This window comes from Danio rerio, chromosome 19 (assembly GCF_049306965.1).
Source record: "Danio rerio strain Tuebingen ecotype United States chromosome 19, GRCz12tu, whole genome shotgun sequence".
NCBI classification, from domain to species: domain Eukaryota; kingdom Metazoa; phylum Chordata; class Actinopteri; order Cypriniformes; family Danionidae; genus Danio; species Danio rerio.
Window position 1 is genome coordinate 23,020,001 of NC_133194.1, and position 26,871 is coordinate 23,046,871.

The 26,871-nt window shown below is 36.7% G+C and overlaps 1 protein-coding gene across 13 annotated transcripts in view; it reads left to right on the forward strand.

The window, feature by feature from the left end:
* kcnh8 (potassium voltage-gated channel, subfamily H (eag-related), member 8) overlaps positions 1 to 26,871 on the forward strand; it is a 168,771-nt gene that overhangs the window by 124,865 nt on the left and 17,035 nt on the right. For 5 of the 13 annotated variants that reach the window (XR_012395036.1, XR_012395037.1, XM_073931656.1 and 2 more), the window contains 5 exons: positions 5,770 to 5,999; positions 6,137 to 6,252; positions 10,065 to 10,120; positions 24,537 to 24,794; positions 24,899 to 25,035. Coding sequence is in view for 11 of the 13 variants with exons in the window: in XM_073931656.1 (XP_073787757.1) it covers positions 5,770 to 5,999; positions 6,137 to 6,252; positions 10,065 to 10,120; positions 24,537 to 24,794; positions 24,899 to 25,035 (797 nt within the window). In the remaining 2 variants the exon portion in view is untranslated. Of the gene's footprint in view, positions 1 to 5,769; positions 6,000 to 6,136; positions 6,253 to 10,064; positions 10,121 to 24,536; positions 26,567 to 26,871 lie in introns of those variants that run through there. The other 8 variants (XM_073931654.1, XM_073931653.1, XM_073931655.1 and 5 more) reach the window with 3 other exon arrangements.

Consider the following 26,871-nt stretch of genomic DNA (forward strand, 5'->3'; position numbering starts at 1 on the left):
TGCACTTAAGCTGCATTAGTTATGTCTTTTATTTGTTTTTATTCATTTTCATTTGCTTTTGGAGTCCATTCTAAGTTATTTTATTTGCTTTTTATTATTCATCAGTTATAAAACCTTGCAGAATCATGTGCGCATATCTTAAAGCGATGAAAATGTACTCACTATTTACTCTTCCTCAAGGGGATCCATACATCAATGTTAATTTTGACAGCAAACTTTAAATTAGTTTTAGTCTTAGTCTTTTGACTAAAATTACATTTTATTTTAAGTCATATTTTAGGCTTCTGAATCATTTTAGTTTTAGTCTAGTTTTAATCAACTAAATTTTATAAGATTTTAGTCAACTAAGGCCCAATTCCAATTCTATTTTGTACCCCTACCCCTTAAAACTGAGTGTAAACGGGAAGAGCTAATTTACCCCTAAGAAATGGAACACCACTACAATCCCTGCACACGTCATCATGTCAACGCAATCTCTTGCTTCATATGAGATAAGACGATTGTGACTGCTGTAGTTATTCCAATTGTGTTTTTTTTTTTTTTTTTTGGTATTTATATTTAGGAAATCACTGAAGGCATATATTAAGTCATCATAATGATCAGATGTGGCAATAAGATCGTAACTGTACTGCGCATTTACACAGTGGTCATATTCATCTATGTAAATACACCGAAAACAGCATTAACATTATAGAAGACACTGTAAAAAAGTCATTTCCAGCCACTAGACTTTTTGGACAGACTTTTTGTCTTGACATCAAACATGAAACTCTTTTTCTCTCAGCTGTTGCCATTATACATAGTTTAATCAGAGTTTAATCATGTTTTAATCTCGTTTTTATTAGTCAACGAAATTGTCCTTATATTTTTATTATATTTTGATCGGTAGAAACTTGTTGGTCACAAAAACTGTGACGAAATTTTTTCATCAACGAAATTAACACTGCCATAAATTTATGAGTTTTCTTTTTTCTCTTGAACACACAAAAAAAGATGTTTTGAAAAATGTAACTACTGACATACATAGTAGGAAAAACAAAAATAAATGCTATGGAATTCAATGTTTACAGGTTTTCAAAATTAAGCATGTGTGTACTTTAAATGTAAGTACAATGTAAGAACATGAAGATACAATGTAAGAACACTGTACCAAATGTGTAATTTGGGCTGTAGGTACATAGTTATTAAGGCCACCTAATGTAAAGTGGGACCAAATAACTTCCTAATATGGAAAAAAGTAAACTTTTAACTCTAAAGGGTTTGTGAAAAGTAAAAGCTGAGTACCGTAAATCCCTTCAAAATATGACTGTTATCTCTATATTTTTTAACCATTTGGGCTTATACTGTAATTGACCCTTCAAAGCGGTGTCTGACAAGCTTATACTATAGCCGTGGTGCTCCTACTGTCAATTTGCGCTCTCTCTGGAGATTTTTTTTATTATTATTAGGAGCAAAATAATCTGTAATATTCATTCAAACTATTTGGATGTAAAAGTGACTGAATTTGATTAAACGAGTTATTGCATAAAGATTACACTCCAAAACGGAACTTTCTCATCACCTCAAGACACATTTACAGCTTTTCAGATTGAAAGCAGCAATTTATTAAACGCATTTATTACTTGAGTTACATATTCTGGGTACCGGCTGTCTGTGTTGCTAAGCCCACACTAGCACATTTTCTCACATTTTCAAGTTCAGGTTTGCCAAGGTTAATTTAGAAACTGCACTACAGCCTTGCAGCCTCAGACAAAATGGCAAATTACAATAGAGAACACATAATGTTACTTAAACTTAAGCTTATTCACTGGTTTTCATAAAATAGAAGTTTATCATTTACATCATTGGGCAGAACACCTGCCAATCAAACTCTCTCCAAAGGGTCAATTCATTTATGGCTGGTGTACAATATTTAATATTAATGCAACTGTTTCAATTTATTGTGACTATATGAAAATCAAGGACAGAAGGGGGCCTGTCATACACCTGGTGCAATAAGGCGCAGATGTGTTTGGTGTGATTTGTTGCTATTTTTGTGCCACATAGTTTTAATAGCAAATCCATTTGCGCCACTTTGTGGACTCATTGGCATGGTGGACTATAAAGGAGGTGTGTTAAGGTGCATTGTTGGCGTGTTGCTATTATGAGGAACTAAAATAGACCTAGCTATTAAGCAACTGAAAGTTAGTCTAAAGTCAAGGTCAGAGCGTGTTAGCTATGTGCCTGTGTGGGTCTAAATTCATACACATTGCTTAACACACACAGGACATACACCAACACACAAATATCTTTACATATGAAAAAAAAACTAAAGGATTAAAATTTTACAAAAATTATTACTTTCTACAAAAACCGTTACCTCCATGCCTTCGCCACCTCGTGGTGCTTTTTTTCAACTTATTCATGACAATTTGAAGTTCTATAATGTTGTTGTTATTATTATTATTATTATTATTATTATTATCAGTATTAATTATTATATACATATTTATATTTGCTTTAATTAAAACAAGTTTACATTTGTCCACCTGTCAGGTTTTAGAGATGATTGCATCACCATATGGGATAAAAGAATAGGACGTGTGTTTGGATATAACTAAATTTTTTGACCACACTTCATTATCATTGTTCATTTAAATTAAATTAAAAATGTCGGCTAATGGATGTCTTCAGTGGAGTGAGTTTCCACCGTTTCCATAGTCCACAAAAGTAAAGGAGTATAGTTATCACATTGCCTTAACACATCTTCTTTCTAGTCCGGAACACTCATGAGTCCACATAGCGGCGCAAATTAATTTTCTATTTAAACAACGTAGTGCAAAAAAGGAAAATTAGGGTTGCGCTGGTCTAAAAATAGCAACAAAAAAAAAACGCCAAAAACGTCTTGTGCCTTATTGCACAAGTGTTTGATAGGGCCCTTAAACTATGCACCTAGATGATTAAAATACAGCCCAAAAGGAGTTTTAATTGCCTTTATTATAATTCAAAAGTAAATTAAAGATAAACCATGTGATTTAGGGAAAAAGCAGAACCAGCAGCTTTAATATCAATCTGACGCAAGACTGAAAACACAAGCAGAATAATTATGAACGCAAACAATGAGAGTGATGAAGGAAAGCAGATAGAGCAAATAAACCAGTAATCAGGTTGCAAGATGGTAGAGGTTAGGCAAGAGAACACATGGCGCAATGAAGCCAACAAAAGAGAATAGAGAACATTAGAGCTCTCGATGACTGTGTGTGCAAAAACACGAGAGTGTGAAAGTGTGACCAGAGAAAGAAACAAGCTGGTGGATGAACACAAGTAAATGAGAAAGCATGTGGCTGCATATAAACACTGGGTGTTACATTAATCACAACAACACAAAATGTGTAGAAAAAAACATGTGAGAGTAAGACAAAACATTCTGTGCCCTGGTATTGAACCAAAACTAGACACAAGTGCCAAGATCTATAAACCATGCTCTTGGCACAGAGGACATATTATGTGTTAAGCTTGCTGGAAACTGCTCACTCACAGCAAATACATTCACAAACTCACAAAATTCATGTTACAGATGTTTGACTGAATAAAGAATGTGCGTATTTGGCGTGCTGTCTGAAGAGAGGGCTCTGAGCTCGGAAAGATACTCGTATTATTCTCTTGTCAGGAGAGAGAGAGAGAGAACGGAGGTGAGGGGTATTAAAAGTGGTTTGGTCTTTTAATGATGTAAAAGTATGATTATCAATGATGAATTAGCCTTGTCAAAACATCTGCACATGCTCTTCACTTAATTTGTGTAGAAAACATCACTAAGAGTCCTAATCAAATTGCAATCAAATATAAGACAATAGGAATTAACTAAGAATAAAACAGTCCAAATTGACCAAATATGAATTTAAAGTTATATTATGTTGTATTTACAATAATATTTGAATGCACAAATAATTTATGTTTCATACAAACTGTCATGTATTCTTTTTTTATGTAACGAAGACCAGCTAGCGACATGCCCTGCACGTAAACCTCATTTTTCTGACCCCAAAAGGTCCTCTAGCAACAGACGCTAGAGGCTATGGTCTTTAGCCTCTTTGTTAGAGCAACTGACTCACATACAAAAAGTCGCTGGTTCGATCCCAACTCAGACCGTGTTCGGTGCAGTAGGACCGGTGGGTTACATTTAAATGACATTTTCTCATTTTTCTATTTAGATACACTATAATTAGCATATTATAAAGATTTCTGATTGATCATAAAAAATATTTCACTTTTAATTCTATATTACAAAAATACTTGTTTTTTTCATATATTACTAAAGCATTAGAATATGTTTGTTTTAAATATGTATTTAATAGGTATTATTGAAATCTTTCAACCGCCATTGTATGTATTTATGGGTAATGTTAGTTTAATTTTAAATAGTCCATCATCAAGGCTTGATTTGTTTTCTCTATATAAAAGGTCTGTAAAAAAAAAATTATATTATTTGGATAATTATTACCGTTTCAATGGTTACAGAGAAGATTTCAAGGAAAATGTTGGTTGGACCTTTAATGATCTAAAAACCACATAAAATCAACTAAATCCCTTACAAAAAGTTTTTTTTAAAGAATACTGCAGTTTTTTAAAGAGATACTGTAGTTTTAGGTAACTTCTGAAGAGTGCAGTTTTTGGACACGAACAAACTGCATTATTTAAGTACATTGCAGTTCTGCAATACAACTGAAGTACTACAATACAACCAACTGCAGTGCAACTACTGCAATTTAAGTGAATTACTACAACGAAACAACTGCAGTAAACTACTGCAATAGTACTGAAGTGACACTACTACTATAATGCAGTACAACTACTGCAATGGTACTGAAGTCCTACAACTACAATACAACTGAAGTACAACTACTACTTTTCCTGCTTGGTTGACAATGGTTTCCAAATGAGGTTTCAGTACTTCAGTTGTATTGCTGAAGTACTACCACAATATATTGTATTGCACTTTTCAGAAGTGTAACTAACAGAAATACATCAACAAAACAATTCGTAATAAGCTAAAGTGCACTTGTAAAACTTATTTACAGTGCAATAGATTATATAACACATCACTATATTGCCACTCTCAGTTTATTTAATGTTACTTCAATTGTACTGCAGATCTGACTGCTGTTGAACTTTAATGCATTATAGTTAAACTGTGTTTATACCTCATTATACTGTAATGTTGCAGTTGCATCGAATTTTGCCACAGGTATCCTTGTATATAGACTACTGCTGTTCTCAGTTCACAACAGTTATTTTTTATTATTAATTTTTGCAAATTAGCTAATTAGAAAATGACTTAAATCCAAAAAAAAAAAACCCCTTGGAACACAAGTGCAGTACAGTTCATACCATTAGCATATTAGACTACAGCAGCACAAGTGCAGTAAAGACTTGTTTTTACTCCGGTTTACAGACTGCTGTTGAACGTTTAATGTACTGTATTTGAAATGTATTTATACTTCATTGTATTGAAATTTTGCAATTGTACTTACTTTTACTGCAGTTATAGGTCTTTATACTGCTGTTGTACTTTAGTTGTACTGCAGTTTTACTTCAGTTCTTTTTTGTAAGGGGTGTAAGGGACTGCTTAAGAACAAACTCACTGCTGCATTAACAAAATGTTCGTACATCTCCTTGTTTAATCGTAATAACAAAAGCCGTTCTTTTCATGTTGAGTCATTCAAGGTTATTTATCCAACATTTATCTGACCTCACATGAACCTCAGAGAAATCTCCTCTGTCCAATCACAGATGGAGGGGAGGGGAAACGGAGATGCGATCCAGTGCTATCCACCAATAGCTGAGCATCACAATGAAGAAGATGACGATGACGACGACGATGAAGATGATCAGATACAGTACCTCAGCGGTGGAGGCAAACAGAAAACACACATGCAGAAAAATGATCACCAAACCAACAAAAAGCTCCACATTCAGCACACCACTGTCACGAAACCTGACCTCGGAAATCTCAGCCCAAGGTGTGCGCTTGACCACACATGCATGCATTTCAAAAAAACATTTAAAGGAGATTCTGGATTTTAATAGTCATTTGCTCACTGGTGCTTGAAGGTCTTTGGAGAAATGGTTAAGTGGATTTCTGTTTGTGTGTGTTCAGGGTCGTGGACGGCACGGAGGACAGTGATGGCACAGAAAACTCCCACACGTTCATATTTTCCTCTGCTCATCAGCACAGCGTCAGTGGTGCGACCAACACCACTGCCACCACAGCAGGTGTGTGAGCGAGTGTGTGTATGTGGCGGAGTGTGAGTTGTTAAGGTGCCTTTAGTTTGTGGCCAAAATTTTAAGGCTGACACACAATAAAATTTTCAGTATTTATTATTAGAAGTGTAATGGTACACAAAATCTATAACGCATCTTGTATTTTAAGTCACAGTTCAGTTTCATTACACTGTCTAAAAAATGTAAACTGATAGCTGTTTTATTTTTTATGATTAAAGGTGCAATAGTTGATTGTTTTTTATTATGCTGGTAAAAAGACTCCTTTTTTTTACAAATGACCAAATTTGTGAACATTGAAATTAATTTAGAAAAGCATAAAAGTGCACATGCACATCGAATAAATTAAGTGAAATTTTATCAAACCCGATGATTGCATTTTAAACCAGTTAGCACATGCACATGTCATGCTCACACCTCTCATAACACTGGTGTTGGCTTTTGATCACAAATAGCTAAAAGTTGTTCTTCTCAATATCTTCCTTATTTTTGGTAAAATAACAACAAAGAGGGGGATAGTACACTACTGTTCAAAAGTCTGGGGTCAGTTTTTTTATTATATTATTAATTTTATTTAATAATTTTAATAAAATTATCCTGGTCATCAAGGCGGCATTCATTAAATGTAAAGAAAATGTTAAATACTTGTTTTATTAAACATTTGTTTATTAAATATTGTATGTAGTTTCAAATGAAATATTACTTCAGCCATTATTGCTTTTATTACTAATACCATTAATAATAATATTAATATTAAGAACAATAATAATGATTAATATTACAGGGATTTCTGAATGATCATGTGACTCTGAGAACTGGAGTAATAAAGCTGAAAATTCATATTTTAATAAATTATAATCTACTTCTGGAGAAAGTCTTATTTGTTTCATTTCGGCTAAATTAAATGCAGTTTATAATTTTAAGTCAAATCATTAACCCCTTTAAGCTATATATTTTTCCGATAGTCTACAGAACAAACCATCTTTATACAATAACTTGCCTAATTACCCTAACCTGCCTAATTAACCTAGTTAAGCCTTTAAATATTACTTTTAAGCTGAATAGAAGTGTCTTGAAAAAATATCGAGTCAAACTGTCATCATGGCAAAGATTAAATAAATCAGTTATTAGAAATGACTTTTTAACTGTTATGTTTAGAATTGTGTTAAAAAATGCTCTCCGTCATACAGAAATTGGGAAAAAAATAAACAGGGGGGATAATAATTCTGACTTCAACTGTAGATAGTGCAGTATCCTAAATGTCCTAAAGATAGGTCAAAACCATAAGTGGCGATATGCCACTTCTAAATGATAGTAATTCAAAAACATACTGTATGTTGGGGGGCAGAGTTAAGTTTGAAACCTCTGACATAAAATCTTGTGCAAACTGGAGACACTGGGGTGTTTATCATTTGTGCTTATCACCAAAAAAATAAAAAATTCAAAGTGATTTTTCACTGGTGTTGAGCCAAGTGAATGTGCAAAATCACTCCCTTACATTAGATGATGCTTAATAAAAAAAGAAAATGTGAAAAGGTGGCTTGCGCAGATTTACACTTCTGATGCTTTTGTTGCACAGAAGAAGTCAGCCTCATGCTTTTTCTTGTGTAATTATCACATACGGTTTTCCGCCTCTGGTTAACCTTCTCCACTACAGCACAAACATTTGGTCAAAAGTTTGTGGGGTAGAAAATTAAGTAGAATTCACATTTAAATCCTATTTGATTGGTAAATCTGTATCTTCAAAAGATCAAGGCATGTGAACAAAAGTGCCAATTTCATTTGTTTGCCAGTTTTTGGTCAAGAGTGTCAAAAAATGAGCCTGATATGTATTTTAATTGACACTTTTATGCCTACTATTTTTTTTTGTGCACACTCACATTTGCAACCTTTGTTTAGTCACGAAGCAATAATCACGTGTGAGCCTTAAGACACATTTCAGGACTGTAATGTTTTCCCGGTAATGTTTTCAGGTCCTCATATCTGGGATCATGTTTTCGTTCACAGGGAAGGCACTCTAGCAATTTTATGTCAATTTTCTGGCATCAACACTTTTCTCTCTTTCCTTTTTTCACACAGTGTTTATTATGAGAAAATGAAAGTGTTTTTTTTTTTACTTTAGATAATGTGAACCTTTTGTAGGACACCTTCAAAACTAAATTAGTAGCCTTTGCTTTAAAGCAATTGGGGAATTTAAAGCAATATATCATCCACAATTCAAATTTGTTTGATTTTTCTGTGAAACACAAATGGCAATAATGTTTCTTCTGTCCTAAATGTCATTCTCATTCATGAATATTCATTGGTTCTTGCATGTCTTCCAACTGAGCCTGTAAAATGAAGGGCTACTGCATTTCATGATCATTCTTTGCAACAATTGTCTAAGAACTGTGCTCTTTACATAGACAAAGCTGTCATATCTTTAGTAGACTGTCTGTTATCCTAGCCTGAGATTTCAAACCAAGTCACTTTTATTTATATGGTGTTTTATAAAATGTCAAATGTGTCAAAGCTGCTTTACCTGGTAGAAAAGGAAAAGCCATAACAATACTTTAGTTTGTAGGACATATTCAGCATATCAGCCAGGTAGTGGCAGAATACTTAAAGCAATCTCATGGCAATTCATAACTTATTGATTTAGTGGCTAATTTGTATAAATTTGTACAATTTGCTCATCACCCAATGACAGTTGGGTTTAAACTAACAAAACTTAAAATACTTACGTTTTCTCGTGAGATCAGGCTGGAATACTAGTGTAGTTTAAATCAGTTTGGTTTAATATGATTGTCACCTGGCTCATTTCAAAACCTGTAATGTTTTCTCCTTTAGCTTGGTTCATTCAAGCATACTGTATGTGAATCATTCCCAAGATTACCCAAACAAGGTGGTCTCAGCCTGCTTTAAAAAACTAAGAAAAGCAATCTGCTTCACGGACCAATTTACCTCGGCTTTATCACAGAGTAATTACTGTGTGAAAAATAGATGAATCATGGGATAGTGAAAAGTAAAAGGGATAAGTGAAAAGGCTGACTCACTATGAATAAAATAACTGAAATTTGGTCAAAACAACTGTCTAAAATGCAAACAGGATTCTGCCACAAAATAAGTGTAAATGTATATAATGACAGCTGCATAAAAGCCAAATGCATGGCTTGAGGTAAATATTTAATTGAGTTATGTATTCTCTTGGAATTGAACTCGTGGATTTGTTTCTTTGTTTGCTTTATTTATAGAGCACATTTAAAAGCAACAGATGTTGACCAAAGTGCTTTACAAAAAGACCAGCATTCAAAATCTGTACCTATAAATAAAAATTAAGCAACATATATAAAACAGATTAAAATTAATTAATTACAATCAAAGACAAGAGACAGAAGGTGATCTTTTAGATGAGACTTAAAAGCACCAAGTGAAGAACAAGACCTGATATATAAAGGCAGACCATTCCACAGTCGGAGGGCTGCAGCAGAAAAAGCCCTGTTTTCTCTTGATTTCAACCGTGTTTTTGTGCATCTCACACATTCTCATCTGTTTGAGTTACAGGATTATTGTTAAATCCTTTTTGGACTTTGCCATATTGAATGACGGCCTGTTTTAATAAGAAGATTGCAGCTTAGACATTCTGCAAAATCATTACATTTCTGTTTCTTAGAAGAAAGAAAATCACACCAGTTTTTGATAGACATGAATGATGAGTTTTCATTTTTGTGGTGAACTCTTCCCTGAAGTCTTTGTAATGGGTTTTCCCTGGATGTTCTATCAGTGTGAGGCAGTTGGACATAATTGTTTTTTTTTTCTCTGTGCAGAATTAGCTGCTAAATCGGAGGACACCCGAGGACAGCTACGCCATCTTAACCAAGAGGTAAATTATTTTCTGCTCATTCTCTGCCAGTCATGTTATTTTGTTGTTTTTGCTGTGTAATTAAATGGTAGATCTTCACTTACAGTACAGTTTGTATGGGATATCTTTCCATGGACTGTGGATTGTATAGGGGATAACTCTGAGCTTAATACGAGTACCGACAGATCAATACCAGTGCAGCTCAGGTGAACTCATGGTGCCAGGTATGCACTAGCCATATGGCAGGCTTCTGGGAGAGAGGAAAAGGGGGATGTTATTCAAAGACTAGAGGACATAAAACTCATTAGAAGAGGAAAGTGGGGCTGGCCCCATGATGATGGAAGAGGACTTTCCAACATCCCAGATTTCCACAGTGCCCTTGAACCCTCACCACATGTAGTTTCCCAGGCATTGCACACATGCATGTTTCAACATAATTCATTAGCTCGTTGTAAATTATACTAATTGGCGCAAGAGACATTGCTTGAATTGGAAGGCTGACACTGAATATTTGGTATGAAAGTTGTGTCGTGCACAGGAGAATGTTAAAATGTCATTATCATACTTTTAATTTCTGCTTTGAAAATGACTTGGATATTATTTTAGATTGCTAGTTAGTACTGCTTGTTAGCTTGTTTGTCTGCTCATAAACACTGTGAGCAGCAAAACACTGATGCTTTGACTCTTGTGAGATTATCATGTGAGATATTAGAGGTCCAATTTTTACATTTACATTTGTTCATTTAGCAGAGACTTTTCCAAAGCCACCTTCAAATAAGAATAAAAGAAGCACTTGACCAGAGAGCAGCAATATATAGATCCCATCAAAGTCTAAGTTAGCTATTATTATTGAAGGAGTTCTTTTAACAGAGTTTTTCAGCAAGGTATCTGGTGCATAGGACAAGCAAAGAGTGTGTTTCCTAAAGTGGTTTGTCAAGCCCATTGACCTGTGTGAAGCACACACAAAATTGCACGTTATTCCAGGAGTGTTTATTAGAAAGTGTCTGGTGCATATGAAGAGGATGGAGTGTGTCTTCTACACTAAATATTAACAGTACACCAAAGATTAATACATGATAGTTTTGGTAGTGGTTACAGGTGTGTACCACCAAAACAATAACAAAATTTGAAGATATAAATATGAAATAAACATCCAAACTTTGCAGTTTATCACTTCTGCCTAAACATATCAACGTTTGTCTTTACATCTCCTCATACTTTAGTTTCTCATCAAATCTTGACCAATTAAATGCTCTCTACCCAGCAGGCACAGGACATCAACATGACATGATTTTCACGTTGTACCCCAACGTCATTGGGACATTGCATTTTGTTTGGAAATGAATATCGGGGTTGATGTCAGAACCCAACGTAAGGCCGACATCAGTGTTCAATGTCCAACCTAAAATAAACCGAATATCAATGTCTAATGATGTTACAACTTGATGTTGTGTGGACATTACCACTGACATCTATCATCTATTTTTTATTTATTTATTTATTTATTTTTTGCTGTACCTGACGAATAAATGTCAGTATTTGACATTAATATGATGTTGGTTTAAGATTTTGGTCACTTTCACAACCTAAAATCAACCAAATATCAACGTCATTTGAACATAATAATATTATGTTATAACATTGTCCTTAGATGCTAGCTAGACATGAAATTTTGGTCACCTGAAAAGACGACCTAAACCTACCCACTGTAATATTTACGTCTAATGCATTATTAACACTAGGCGCGAATGAAGCATCAAGCGCAAGTGATTTACATGTTAAGCCAATGTAAAGACACAAATAGACATCCCTCAGTGTGATTAGCATAAATTAGGTGCGTGAATGATGCAGGCAGTGCAAGTCGAATGTTTTGCACATTTTATACTCTGAATGCGCGAATCACTCAAGTTGGAAAATCTGAACTTCCTCTTGTCAACACCAGACAACAGTTCATCAAACTGGGCTCAGCTTATTCTGAAGCACTGCTGAAAACCTCCATCATCCAGGTATAGTTTCTGGAGGAGCTGATGAACTCACAGGGCTGGGTGCACCTCTAAAAGGATCCAATTGACTTAGACACGGGGTCATTCGAATATACGCTGTTTTTCAGCGTTCCTAAAGCACATAAAGCACAGCTACTATCTCAATAAAATCTATGTTAGCCATTTAGCAACAAAGCTAGAGTCACCAGGCAGACAGAAGGCCCACTCATGACGGATCCGCGTCTATTTTGAAGTGAATATGATGTGCAAATTTGATACGCGAGTAAACTCACAGCATTATGAATGTTGTGTGCCTGCTAGGAAGTATTTGACATGGCTTTTCACTTGGCAGTTCAGATGCAGTTAAGCTCAACCACTCTCACTGCAGTTTTTAAAAGTGAATGGAGCTTCTTTGTGTCTCACCCTGTTTTCATGTTTCAGTTGAGACAAATTTCAAATATTAAATGCACATTTTAAAGTATTTTTTGGGACCTTTCATAGCATCATAACACAGTCAGGGCCCTACCATACACCCGGCATAATGCGGTGCAACGCAATTCTTATTTGGTTGTTTTAGCTTTGCACAAGAGTCGTTTTGATGTTTTGCGCCACGCTGTTTAAATAGCAAATGCATTTGCGCTCATATGTGCCCTCAGAGACGTTCTGACCTAAAAAAGGAGGCGTGTTGATTTAGCATTGCTATTTTGAGAAACTATAATAGATTTTTCAATAGACCAGAACAAAGCCAGTCTAAAGTCCAGCGCAGTTGTGCGCCTCGCTTACACATTGATTAATACACACAGGATGTACAGCAATATGCAAATATATGCAAATGCAAAAGAATTAAAATATTAAGGAGATATATAAAGGATATAATAAGGATAAATATAGGATATAAATATAAAGAATTAAAATATTACAAATATTATTATTTTCTAGCCTACATAAATATAAAACCCACACTTTCATGCCTTCTTCATCCCGGGGGGCTTTTTCAGTTTATACATAACAATTTACATTTTTATAATTTTATTGTTATTAGCAGCATTATTTATTATATACATATTTATATTTGTTTTATTAAAAACAAGCCTAGATTTGTCCACCTGTCAGGTTTCAGACCATATGGGGCGCAGCATGTGTATTGGGATATAACTCAGTTTTTTAAGCACACTTTGTTATTATTGTTCATTTATTTATTGTTTATTTGCTGGTAATTAGAACTGAATTTAGAAATAGTTTTGAAACAAATCTTTTCCACTTACAAACTGACTCTTAAAGGGAATGGGAGAAGAGACTCTGATTGGTTTATTCTCAAAACACACCTATAACTAAAATAAGCTCAACCCTTTTAGACCATGCACCACAGCGCAAAGCAGATTTTTCCGTCCTTAAAATAGCAAAAGTGGATTCCGACATGCCCTTATTGCTTTCGCACCCTGAGCTTTGCGCATGGATTGTCAAAATAGAGCCCTCTGTGTGGAAAATTGTCTCTGATTTCTTCTCAGGTTTTTTCTAAGCTCATCAGGCATGATAAGAGCTGTTTTGTGGGCAAATGATGGTTGCAAAAAAAGTATTAAATTAAATTGTAGCAATAATAGTGGCCAGTGTGAAATGAAGAAAATCTATATATTCTTAATGAGATTTCTGCAGAGTAACAAACAATTCTAAAAAAGTAAATAATTTAATTTTTAATTTTTTTTTTTTTTTTTGCATCATTGGAGGAATTTGTCAGCCTCCTAATCATTCACAGTCCCTGCTATTCACTCACCTCATGGTTGTCATTTATAATAATGAATTGTTTAATATTAATTGAGAATCAGCATTAACATTAACTGAACATTAATGTTTAATAGAACTCCAGCAGAACTCGAAAATCGTACCGTCAGTCTGGCTCAGAGGCTTTGACGTACAATTGAAGTCGGAATTATTAGCCCTCTTGAATAATGAGCCTCTCTGTATATTTTCCCCAATTTCTGTTTAAGGGAAAAGAAGATTTTTTCAACACATGTATAAATATAATAGTTTTAATGACAAATTTCTAATAAATGGTATATTTTATCTTTATCTTTTGTGACAAGATATTTTTCAAGATACTAGTATTCAGCTTAAAGTGCCATTTAACGGGTTAATTAGGAAAGTCATTGTATAACAGTGCTTTGTTCTGTTGACAATCGAAAACATATTGCTTTAGAGGGCTTATAATATTTAAAGTATTTATATGTATTTATTTAAAACTACTTTTATTCTAGCCAAAATAAAACAAATAAGACTTTTTCCAGAAGAAAAAATATTATGTGAAATACTGAGAAAATTTCTTTGCTCTTGCTTCTGTTGCTCTATATTTGGGAAACAGGAGGGCTAATAATTGTATATTGTATTGTTTAATTTCAACTGTTATATATTCCAAATCAACCATTTAACTATAACTCCAGTTCTCACCGGATAACTGAGTCCCGATCGGACACCAACAGAAAAAAGTAGTTCCGCCAAATCCTCCAGTGGGTATGAATCCATGTGACAACCCACAGTCCTGATTGTCAGCCCATAGCTTTTGACATGAGGCTTGTGACAGCTAATGTCGTGAGCGGGACGCCCTGCTGCTGAGCCTCTTCCTCATTTTCCCCTCTCTATCTCTGTCTCTGTCTCTTGTGTCTCACTATATATTTTTGACAGCCGGTGTCTCAGCAGGATTTTGTTGTAATCCATGCTTGATTCGGGAGGATGAGGGCTCTCTTCCTGTTGTCCCTTCCTGTTAGAAGCTGTTGTCTTGTACCTCCCTGCCTCTGATGGCATTTATGGATCATTACCCAATTACGCTCATTATTGAGTATTATCACTTGTTGGCACGAATCTGAGGGCGGCGGCCAAATCGGTGTCCGTGCGAATCTGGATCATCTGTGCTGTGTTCTGGACCATCATGAACATTATTACTCTGAGATAATCAGAAGGGGATGGGGAAAGATAAACAGAAAGAGTCACCTTATTGCATCTTAATTGAATTTAGTGAGCTGTGGTTATTTCTTGATTACTGATGCACAGGCTTATTGGTATGACATAATTCTGAGAACATCTATATTAGCATCCATACTAGGGATGTTAATGATAATATAGTATGTTAATGTTTTGTTTGTAACAATCACACATTGCAGTTCTACCAGAAAGACTTAGGAGGAGACAGATAAATGTTTTAACATTTACAGTGTGGTGAATTGTTTGGATAAATGTAAGTTCAGTTAGTGTCTTTTCATAAAGTCCTTTGGCGTAGGCCTCAGCTCAGGTGCAGAACTCCGAATGAGCTGGCAGATCCTGCCTGAAACTGAAGGCAGGGCAGAGCCAACCCCTGAGTGAAGACGAGGCCGACCTGGGGGTGGTAGGAAGGATGGAGGGAAACTTCCACAACATCACCTGAGTACAGCGAAACAGATTGTTTAGATGTGCTTATACTGTATGTAGCTCGCTTGGTTAATATAGGCTGACGAGATAATTATGAATGACATGACATAGGAGTCTTCCTGGCAGAACTATCTGAAGCATTCATTTTTGTTATGTAACTTTTTAAAATGATTGGATGTCAATGTGTTTATTGTTCACCAGTTAAAAATAATGTTTCAATGTTTCAAAAAAGATCCCAATGATGTCATTCTACTGTATAGACACATTTTACTTGTGGACTCATACCTTAGGTCTTAATTGTTATAATTATAGTTTTAGCTATAGCAGTTAAAGGCTAGTAGTTAAAAGCTAATCCATAGTGTGAAAGAGTCTTCAGGTTTTCTCTTAATACAGTAGTTTTAGCATATTTTAAAAGTGTGTGTATGTATATATATATATATATATATATATATATATATATATATATATATATATATATATATATATATATATATATATATATATATATATATATATATATATACACACACACACACACACAGACACACACACTCACCAGCCACTTCATTAGGTACACCTGTCCAACTGCTTGTTAACACAAATTTTTAATCAGCCAATCACAAACTCCCTGCATTTAGGCATGTAGACATGGGCTGGGTCCGAAACCGCATACTTCCATACTATATAGTACGTTAAAATCAGTATGCGAGCCGAGTAGTATGTCCGAATTCATAGAATTCCAAAATCAGTATGCGAGAAGTACCTGGATGACTTACTACTTCCCGCAAGATTCTAAAGTGCGCATTCCATGCATGCTGCGCTATCCCATAATGTCCAGCGAGATAATTCATGAATGGGAGTGAAGCGATGCAAATGAGGCAGGTAGGTCACGTGACCATGACAAAATGGCGTAGTATGTAGTACATCCGAATTCCATTCATACTTTTCACATTTATATTGTATAGAATGTACTTTCCTAACGGCCGAATAGTACGTTTACATTCAAATGCAGCACCTACTGAGTAGTAAGTGGTTTCGGACACAGCTTAGGTCAAGATGATCTGCTGCAGTTTAAATCAAGCATCAGAATGGGGAAGAAAGGTGATTTACGTGACTTTGAATGTGGCATGGTTGTTGGTGCCAGACTGGCTGGTCTGAGTATTTAAGAGAAAATATCGTACATAAAGAAACAATACGTGAGAAAAAATATCTAGTGAGCGGCACTTCTGTGGGCACAAATGCCTTGTTGATGTCAGAGGTCAGAGGAGAATGTCCAGACTGGTTTGAGCTGATAGAAATGCAACAGTAACTCAAATAACCACTCTAAAGTCAAGGTTTGCAAAAGAGCATCTCTGAATGCACAACAAGTCCAACCTTGAGGCAGATGGGCTACATCAGTAGAAGACCACACCAGGTGCCCCTCCTATCAACTAAAAACAGAAAACTGAGGTTACTATTAGCAAAGTCTTACCAATATTAGACAATAGAAGATTGGAAAAGCGTTGCCTGGTCTGATGAGTCTCGATTTCTGCTGCGACATTCAGATGATAGGGTCAGAATTTTTCATCAACAACATGGAAGCATGGATCCATCCTGCCTTGTATCAATGGTTTAGGCTGATATTGGTGGTGTAATGGTTTGGGGGATATGTTCTTGGCACACTTTGAACCATAGATACCAATTGAGCATCGTGTCAACACCACAACCTACCTGGGTATTGTTGCTGACCATGTCCATCCCTTTATGACCTCATTACCCATGTCCTGATAGCTACTTCCAGCAGAGTAACGCACCATGTCATCAAGCGTGAATCATCTCAGACTGGTTTCTTGAACATGACAATGAGTTTGCTGTACTCAAATGGCCTCCACAGTCACCAGTTCTCAATCCAATAGAGCACCTTTGGGTTGTGGTGGAATGGGAGGTTCGCATCATAGACGTGCAGTCGACAAATTTGCAGTAACTGTGTGATGCTTTCATGTCAATATGGAACAAAATTTCTGAGGAATATTTCCAGTATCTTGTTAAATGTTGAATGAATAAGGCAGTTCTGAAGGCAGGTCCAACCCGATACTAGTAAGGGGTACCTAATAAAGTGGCCAGTGAGTATTTAATTATTCATTTATTTATTCATTTCTTTATTCATGTGAATCTAAACATGATTATAAAAATACACTTTTCGCAAAATAAATTTTATAATATCTATATTTTTAATTTAGTACAATGTTATACTTGATGTACATATTTTTCAGAGGTCGCCACAGCGGAATGAACTGCCCACTTGGAAACTATTAATTAAAATTAAAATGAACTTTTCTGAGGTACCATTGGTATTGTGTTGGCTAAAAATGAATGCAAACGTTTCTGAATACATGGCATTGTTTTGCAATTTTTTACCAAGCTCTTAAGTGAAAACAATGCAACTATTCTATCGTTATATTTAGTATAAATGTATGTATTACAACTTCACTCAAATTTACAAGAATAACAGAGAAAGTAAATATTCATAAAGACCGTGTGTAAAAGAATCCAGATCTACAGCAAGGATTGTAAGTAATGATCTTTGTTAAGAAAAAAGCCAGAAATAACTAAATATCAATAAGTCAACAAACAACAATGGCATCCCATGGGAGCTAAATAAATAATACCTGAAAGCTGCTGGCTGAAGCAGACAGTGACAGATGGGTGGACGCAGAGGGACGACCCATGGCCTTACAGGATCATACTGCTCTGTTGCTGTGAGAAACTGTTTTCATTTCTCGTTATTTGCTTGCTTTTTGCAGCCCTTTCGAAAAATACTTGACAGGTCTTTATGTATTGGAATCTACATTATGTTTAGAACTGAAAAACAAAAATTTAGAAATTAATCTATTTTACAATATAAAGTTTTAGATGGCAAAATTTTAAAAATTATTTTGATGCATTAATATGTGTTTTCTAGTATTGTTGGGATGTCACAAAAATGCTAAATAAATATTAAAAAGTTAGCTGTTAAACAGCTATTTTTGCTTTATAAAAAAATAGCATATAAATGTTAATGCATCAAATTAATTTATATTGAAAACCGTTGAGTAAGTCAAATGTTATTTTGCAATAAATGTTTGCACTACATAACTTTGTATTGTATAATATATTTACAAATATTTACAAATGCATAAAAAATAATAGCATTACATTGTATATTATAGATGAGTGAGTATGGGTGTTTCCCAGTGCTGCTGTCACGACACTCTAGGACAGGGGTGTCCAAACTCAGTCCTGGAGGGCTGGTGTCTTGCATAGTTTAGCTCTAAATTTCTTCAACACGCCTCTCTGGAAGTTAATCCGGTACAGTACAGAGTTTGGACAACCCTGCTCAAGGAACTGGACACAAGAGGATGCGTTTAACACAAGGATTTATTGAACAAAGGCAAACAAAGAAGCTTAAGCTTAAGTTCGTAGCAGGTTGGTAGAAACACAGAGAGGACATTGCAGACACAAGACACACATAGCGGGAATCCAGGAAGATGAGAAGCACAACCAACAATGGGACACTGGAGTTGAAGAAACGCTGGAGATACGCTTGTAAATGCTGAAGGTAAACTTGGAAGTGCTGAAGATGGATCGGGTGAATCTCAGGGTGTGATCATTAGGACTGACAGTTACAGAGTGACCAGAGGTGCTTTTTATGCAGTGTGTGTGTGTGTCTGTGCGTATAGCAATCAGTAATCTGATGAATGTGAAGGGTTGTAAGTAAGTCCAGGTGAGTTGGATGATTCCAGCGACTGCCTGACAGCTGGGTTGTGACTAGAAGGGCAAAAAAAAAAAAAAAACATGCCAGAGTAATTAGTGGTTCATTTTGCTGTGGCAACCCCTGATAGATCAGGGACTTTTTATTGTTTTATTGACTTTTCTAAGGCCGACATCAGTGTCCAATGTCCAACTTAAAATAAACTGAATATTTGTGTTTTTTATTTGAACTGAATGTCTTTGCTCTTGTATATTGACTTTTAGGGTCAAGAAAGGTGCCTTTAAATAAAATGCATTATTATAATTAATAAGCTGAAGGATAATGAATGAGTGTATAATATTATATTTTAATGAGCTTAAGAAATTGTCCAGAGTTTAAATCCTCTGAAATATAAAATAATGATATGGAAATAAAAAATAACAGTAGGATTTAGTATTTTGAATAAATAATTAAACATCATTACACTATATTATACAGTAATAAATAATGCTCCGCTTCTGTTCAGCAATCATTCCAACACAGGCTCATTGTGAATACACAAATTATTTAGCCAGAGCTACGTTTGACTGCATTTCGTCTTTCAACCGGACGCTATGAGGTGGTATGATGCTGCCAACGGCTTTTGTTTATTTTTGCGCTACCAGCTGACTGCTTTTTCCCTGTTACCAGTTTGCCCAATGACACGCCGTGTATGTCAGCAGCCTTGAGACTCGAGCCTTGAGCCGGTGCGAATGGCAATTCGATGGAGAAATTTGAGATTTCAAAAGCGTACTCAATGGCCTCTGATGGATTCGTGAAAACAAAAGCGCATAAAAAAGCATACCTCCTAGGGTGTATTTTGCACTCTCCTGAAATGTATACAGGGAAGTGTTGGGCAAGCTGTTTGAAAAATTTAGTGAACTAAGCTATTAGCCACTCTACTTAAAATCTAGCTTAACTACACTAAAAGCTACCCCCTGGGAAATGTAGCAAGCTTACATCTACATCTAAGCTATTTTTACAATTTTCATTTTTACATTTTCATTTACATTTAATCATTTAGCAGACGCTTTTATTCAAAGCGACTTACAAATGAGGACAAGGAAGCAATTTACACAACTATAAGAGCAACAATGAATAAGTGCTATAGGCAAGTTTCAGGTCTGTAAAGTCTAAGAAGGAAAGTATTAGTATTTTTTTTTTTTTTAGTACAGTTAGTGGTATATCCAGAGAGGCAATTGCAGATTAGGAAGTGAAGTGGAGACTAAATAGTTGAGTTTTTAGTCGTTTCTTGAAAACAGCGAGTGACTCTGCCGTTCTGATGCAGTTAGGGAGTTCAGTCCACCGACTGGGCAGATTGAACGCGAGCGTTCGCGAAAGTGATTTCTTCCCTCTTTGGGATGGAACCACAAGGCGACGTTCATTCACAGAAAGCAAGTTTCTGGAGGGCACATAGATCTGCAGAAGTGAGAGCAGATAAGAAGGAGCAAAGCCAGAAGTCGCTTTGTAGGCAAACATCAGAGCTTTGAATTTGATGCGAGCAGCAACTGGCAGCCAGTGCAAACGGAAGAGCAGCGGAGTGACATGTGCTCTTTTAGGTTCATTGAAGACCACTCGTGCTGCTGCGTTCTGGAGCAGCTGAAGAGGCTTGATAGAGTTAGCTGGAAGCCCGGCTAGTAGAGAGTTGCAGTAATCCAGTTTGGAGAGAACAAGAGCTTGAACAAGGAGTTGAGCTGCATGTTCAGATAAGAAGGGTTGGATCTTTCTGATGTTATAGAGTATGAATCTGCACAATCGAGCAGTTCTAGAAATGTGGTTAGAGAAGTTTAGTTGGTCATCAATCGTTACTCCAAGGCTTTTCACCATTTTGGATGCAGTAATGGTTGCCCCATCCATCTGGATTGAAAAGTTATGGAGTAGAGTCGGGTTGACAGAAACTACAAGCATTTCCGTTTTTGCGAGGTTAAGCTGAAGATGATGATCTTTCATCCAGTGTGAAATGTCCAACAGGCAGGCAGAGATGCGAGCTGGAACCGAGGGATCATCAGGATGAAAAGAGAGGTATAGCTGGGTATCATCAGCATAGCAGTGGTAGGAGAATCCATGTTTCTGGATGACTTGTCCTAGAGATGATGTGTAGATGGAGAAGAGAAGTGGCCCAAGAACAGAGCCTTGAGGTACCCCAGTGTTTAGAAGCTGTAGGTTGGACACCTCTCCCCTCTAAGACACCCTGAATGACCTGTCAGAGAGGTAAGATTTGAACCATTGTATAACAGTGCCCGCAACACCCAGTGACTCGAGCGTAGATAGCAGGATCTGGTGATTGACAGTGTCAAAAGCAGCTGACAAGTCCAGCAAGATGAGGTCTGATGATTTTGAGTCTGCTTTAGCCAGTCTGAGATCCTCCACGACCGAGAGCAGGGCAGTCTCAGTTGAGTGGCCTTTCTTAAAGCCGGATTGCTTGTTGTCCATGAGATTGTTTTAAGTAAGAAAGTCCAGGACTTGATTGAACACTAATTTCTCCAGAATCTTGGCCATGAATGAAAGCAGGGATACTGGTCTGTAGTTTTCAAGTAGCGTATGGTCCAGGTTAGGTTTCTTTAGCAGTGGGGTTACCCTAGCCTGCTTAAATAAAGTGGGGAATAAACCAGAGTCAAGAGATGTGTTAATTATGTGAGTCAGTGTTGGTATGACTGCAGGAGAGATGGCTTGCAAGAGATGAGAGGGAATGGGATCAAGTGGACAGGTGGTTGCATGGCTAGATAGCACAGGTTTGGACACCTCAGACTCAGAGAGCTGAGAAAAAGAGGTGAGTGTGTGTGGTGTTGGTGGTGTATCTTGTGTGTTTGTTTTAGGTGCAGAAAATTGAGAACCGATTTTTGCAGTTTTGGTGCAAAAGAATGTAGCAAAGTCATCAGTAGCAAGTGTGGAGGATGCTGGGAGGAGGAGGAGGATAGAGGAGGGAGGAAAATGTTTTAAAAAGTAGGCGAGGATTAGTGGCATTGTTGATTTTCTGATGGAAATATGTCTGCTTTGCAGAAGTAACTTTAGCCGAGAAAGAAGACAGAAGAGTTTGGTATGTTAAGAGCTGTGCAGGATTTTTAGTTTTCCGCCAAATTCTCTCTGCAGCCCGAAGTTTTGAGCAATGCTCACAGAGAGCATCCGAGAGCCAGGGTGCAGGAGGACTGGCACGGGCTGGCCTGGATGCAAGAGGACATAATCTGTCTAGACATGATGCTAGTGTGGAGCAGAATGTATCAGTGGCACTGTTCGTAGAGAGTTTGCAAGATGGAGGAAGAGAGTCTGAAACAATGTCTGAAACAATGGTGGATAGTCTATTGGGTGAGAGAGAGCGTAGAATTCTGCGAAAGGCAACCAGTGTTGGAGTGTGTGGTGGCTCAGGAGTTATGTGGATGTTGAGGGACAGAAGGAAATGATCCGATATTTGTAGTGGAGTTACTAGTGTTTGATCAGCGAAGCAATGTCGTGTGTAAATAAGGTCTAGCTGATTACCTTATTTGTGGGTAGCAGAAGTAGGTGCTCTTTTGAGGTAAAAGCAGAGTCTGAAAGTCAGGAGCTTGCAGTCTCTCAATGTGAATGTTGAAGTCACCTAGCACCAACAAGGGAGTGTCATCATTAGAAAAAGATGAGAGAAGAACATCCAGTTCATCTAAGAAGTGACCTAATGGACCCAGTGGGCGGTAGATGACAACCACATTTATGTAGAAGGGGTGGATAATGGTGACTGCATGGAATTCAAAGGAGCTGATTGTTGGCAGAGACGGTCTCAGAGTAAATTTCCATTCTTTGGAAATCAGTAGTCCAGTCCCACCCCCTCTCCCTGTCTGACGAGGAGTGTGGGAAAAAGAGAAATTAGCAGAAAGAGTAGCATGTGTAGCAGTGTCCTCCGGCCTCAACCAGGTCTCAGTTAGAGCCATGAGATTATAGTCAGAATATGTAGCTATGGAGGTAATAAAATCTTCCTTGTTAACAGCTGATTGACAATTCCAGAGGGCCCACGAAGAGAGAGAGTTGTGAAATAGCAGATACGCCTGCAGCGTACCTCCCATGTTTTGCGAGTGTTAGTAACAACAGGAATTAGAAAACACATAATAAAAGTGCAATGAAAACAAAAAATAAGTGTAAAGATGAAGTAAAACAAGAAAGTAGCGTACTCAAGTGCTTTGTTGGTGTCTTTGCTCGATGGAGTCGCACAGGTAGAGTCAATGGCAAAGGTAGAGTCGAAGGTCTTTACATTCGTCGGTCTTCACATTTTTAAAATCGAAGCAATGTAAATCCAAATCAATCATATCATAGTGATCAATAAAACTGTCAATGAAACATATGAGGCATAATAGTTCAGTGCAGTTATTTACTGTAAATAATATGCTGTACCAAACAGCAATAGTATATAACAGCTAAAATAAAAAATTCAATAAAACCAGGTGTTACACATTTAAAATATTAAAGGAAAATATTTTGGAATAAGCTTTATATTGTGTGTGTGTGTGTGTGTGTGTGTGTGTGTGTGTGTGTGTGTGTGTGTGTGTGTGTGTGTGTGTGTGTACGTGTTTTTGTGACATATCCGGACACAAATCTGTATAATGACATGGGTATGACACAGGTGTTACAAAAAAGAGGTGAAATACGAAGACATTGGTAACGTCCTCGTTTCTCAAAAAGCTTCTTATAAATCCTACAGTCTCCTGTGATGGTTGGGTTTAGGGGTGGGGTGGGGTGAGGGCAACACAATATATGGTTTGGATCGTATATTAATTAATTAATTAACAAGAGTAATCAAAAAAACAAAGGAGAAAAACTGCAATATAGAAACAAAAATAAAACAGTCACGGGATGTAACACTTTTTCATTTGGTTATGCCAAAGTAGATTCATTAGCATATTCATATTGGGAGAGACAGGGAAGGGGTTTGCACTCGTGCAAGTGCGCTCAGTTTCAAGTTAATTCGGATGTACAAATAGAATATGCGTAGGATTCGGCGTACGCAGTGTTTCATACATCTGAATTTTTTACATTTTGAATTTTTTTTTATGCAACAGTCTATATAAGTTCCTTAAAATAGTACCGCACCAGCAATGCGCCTTAACACGCCTCCCTTTTTAGACCAGAATGCCTATGGGCGACCACATGAGCGCAAATGAATTTGCTATTTAAACAGCGTGGTGCACAAAGTCAAAACGACTCTTGCGCCAAGCAATACCAATACCAAACAACAATTGCGTTGCGGCTTGCGCCGAATTGCACCGGTTGTATGATAGGGCTCTAACGCTGTTTCCTAATGAATGTCAATGTCAAAAGTGACACTTGTTAACGGTTATGTGTGTTACAGGTGAGTTCCCTGGGACGAGAGGTGGCTGAACTGGGACGAGTCATGCGGAGTCTTGCCTTTCTCATCGAATCCATGATGGCTTCACCACAAACACCAGGTGTCTACACATCCACCTTTACCTCGGGACATCCCTCTCCTCCCGTCCCCTTCCAAGGCCAGGGCTCATCCTGGTCCAGCCCAAATTTTCCTTCGCCGATGCACCCCGGAATACATCCTGGAGGCCTTATATCGCTTCCACTCAGACCACAAGAACTACAGGTGCTCTGCCCAACCACATCTCCGGGTTCCTTTCCCATTGCACTTTCCACAACACCACATATGGACAGATTCAGACAGCCGTTACTGACCCTTTCTCCACACAGTGCAGTCGCCCGGACCCGCTCGCAAAGCCTGGAGACACCTCATCCACAACATCACCAACACATCCCACATGCCCCTGGAACTTTACCCCGAGTGGGACAGCCATCGCTGGGAGAAGGGGAGGATCTCAGGTCCCTAGGTTTGTAGCAATTAACCTTCAAAACAGACAAGTTCCACTGGAAAAAAAACCTGCGTGTTGACCTGGACTCAGGACTGGACTGATCAGATAAGTGGTACACGCACTGCCAAAGCCATGGAGCAATGGTTCCTTCGAAGATTTACGTGTTTACCATCTCAGTTTTTAAGATAATCTATCTAACGGCATGTCTTTCAATACTAGAAGCTAAAGGGATATCTCGAGATAAATAAAAAAAAACTTGTTTGCGCTCGGAAATAGTGCATTTTACAATTAGCACAAATATGCAGCAGGTAATACCTTGAACTGCAAATCATTATTTGATGGGAGGCTAACAAATGATTAAATTAGTACATAATATTGAGTTTTGACTAAACATGGATGTCACTAACATGAATAGTTTTGAAGTGCTCACATGCAAAACTTACAGCAAATGCAAGAGAATGATTTCTGGTATGCTAGGAGAAGCAGAACGACTTATCAGTTTACCGCCCGGGGTCATCGTGTTGTGAAAATCATTATCAGACCATTAAGGGGATAGTTTACCACAAAAGAAAAATTTACTCATCAATTACTCACCCTCAAGCATTTCTAAAGCTTTATGAGTTTCTGTTTTTCTGTTGAACACAAATGAAGATATTTCGAAGAAGGTTAAAAAACTGTAGCTATAGATGTCCTAGTAGAACAAAAGATACTATGGAAGTCAGTGGATGTAAATTTTCAAGATTCATCAGAATATCTTCTTTTGTGTATAAGAGAGGACAAAAAAAAAGTTTGGAACAAGTAAATAATGAGTTTCATTTCAGAATTATTTCAGAATTTTCATTTTTGGGGTGAACTATGCCTTTAAATATTATCTACCTCAATTGGTGCATTTAGATTATGATCATATAATATAAAATTTGATCTGTGGGAAGTTTTATTCTGCATGAAGGCGAATGAAGTGGGCTAATAACTAAATAGCATAAGCCTTTAATGCATCTTGGACATTCGTGACTAATGTTGGCCATTTCACATCTTCCAGATTTTCCTTAATGTACAGATTTGACTATTAAACACACTTAAAATAATAAAAACACATGGATCCAAACATACACCAGTCGCCAGTGTGTACATCTGAGGAACTGTAAGTTAGTCATTATATTTATATTTATTCATTAAATGGTTTTATTAAATTATGCATCTGACTCTTTTAACAGTCTTATCTTTTTACTTACTGAAAAAAACTTTTCACTTTGGGTGAGGATCCTTGCATTTTTGAGTGTCAATAGCACGCTGTCATGCTAGTGACAATGTACTTCTGAACTAGACACATCACATTATTACAGATTAATTAGAAATATGTACCTCAGTGAATAATAATTTACTTAGGGGGTTTTCGTTATATGTTTTAGATAAAAGTCTTAATTTCTTCTACACGTTTGTGAGAAGGTTTAGCTTGTTGTACAGTTCGCCCAGCAAGCCACAGACCAAAACCCAACAGTGATTACGTTTACATGGACATCAGTTATCGAAATATTTGCCTTAATCTGAATAAGACGATAATATGATTAAGGTGTTTATATGATTTGCATTTTGAATGCATGTTTTACATGTTATTGCACATAATTCGATTAATGCATTGCGTCATCACGCTATCCGCATTTCCTTCAGATTTTCGTGTTTTTTTTGGGTGTTTTGTTTATAGTTTGTCGACTTTAACTGCAGTTTGGCACTTTCACTTACAGTATATTCAGGAGCATTTTATGCATGCCCCCTGTGACAAACGAGATATATCATGCAAGTATGCTGCTGGAAGTTCATATTTTAATATAATTTGATACTGCACGCCGTATGGGA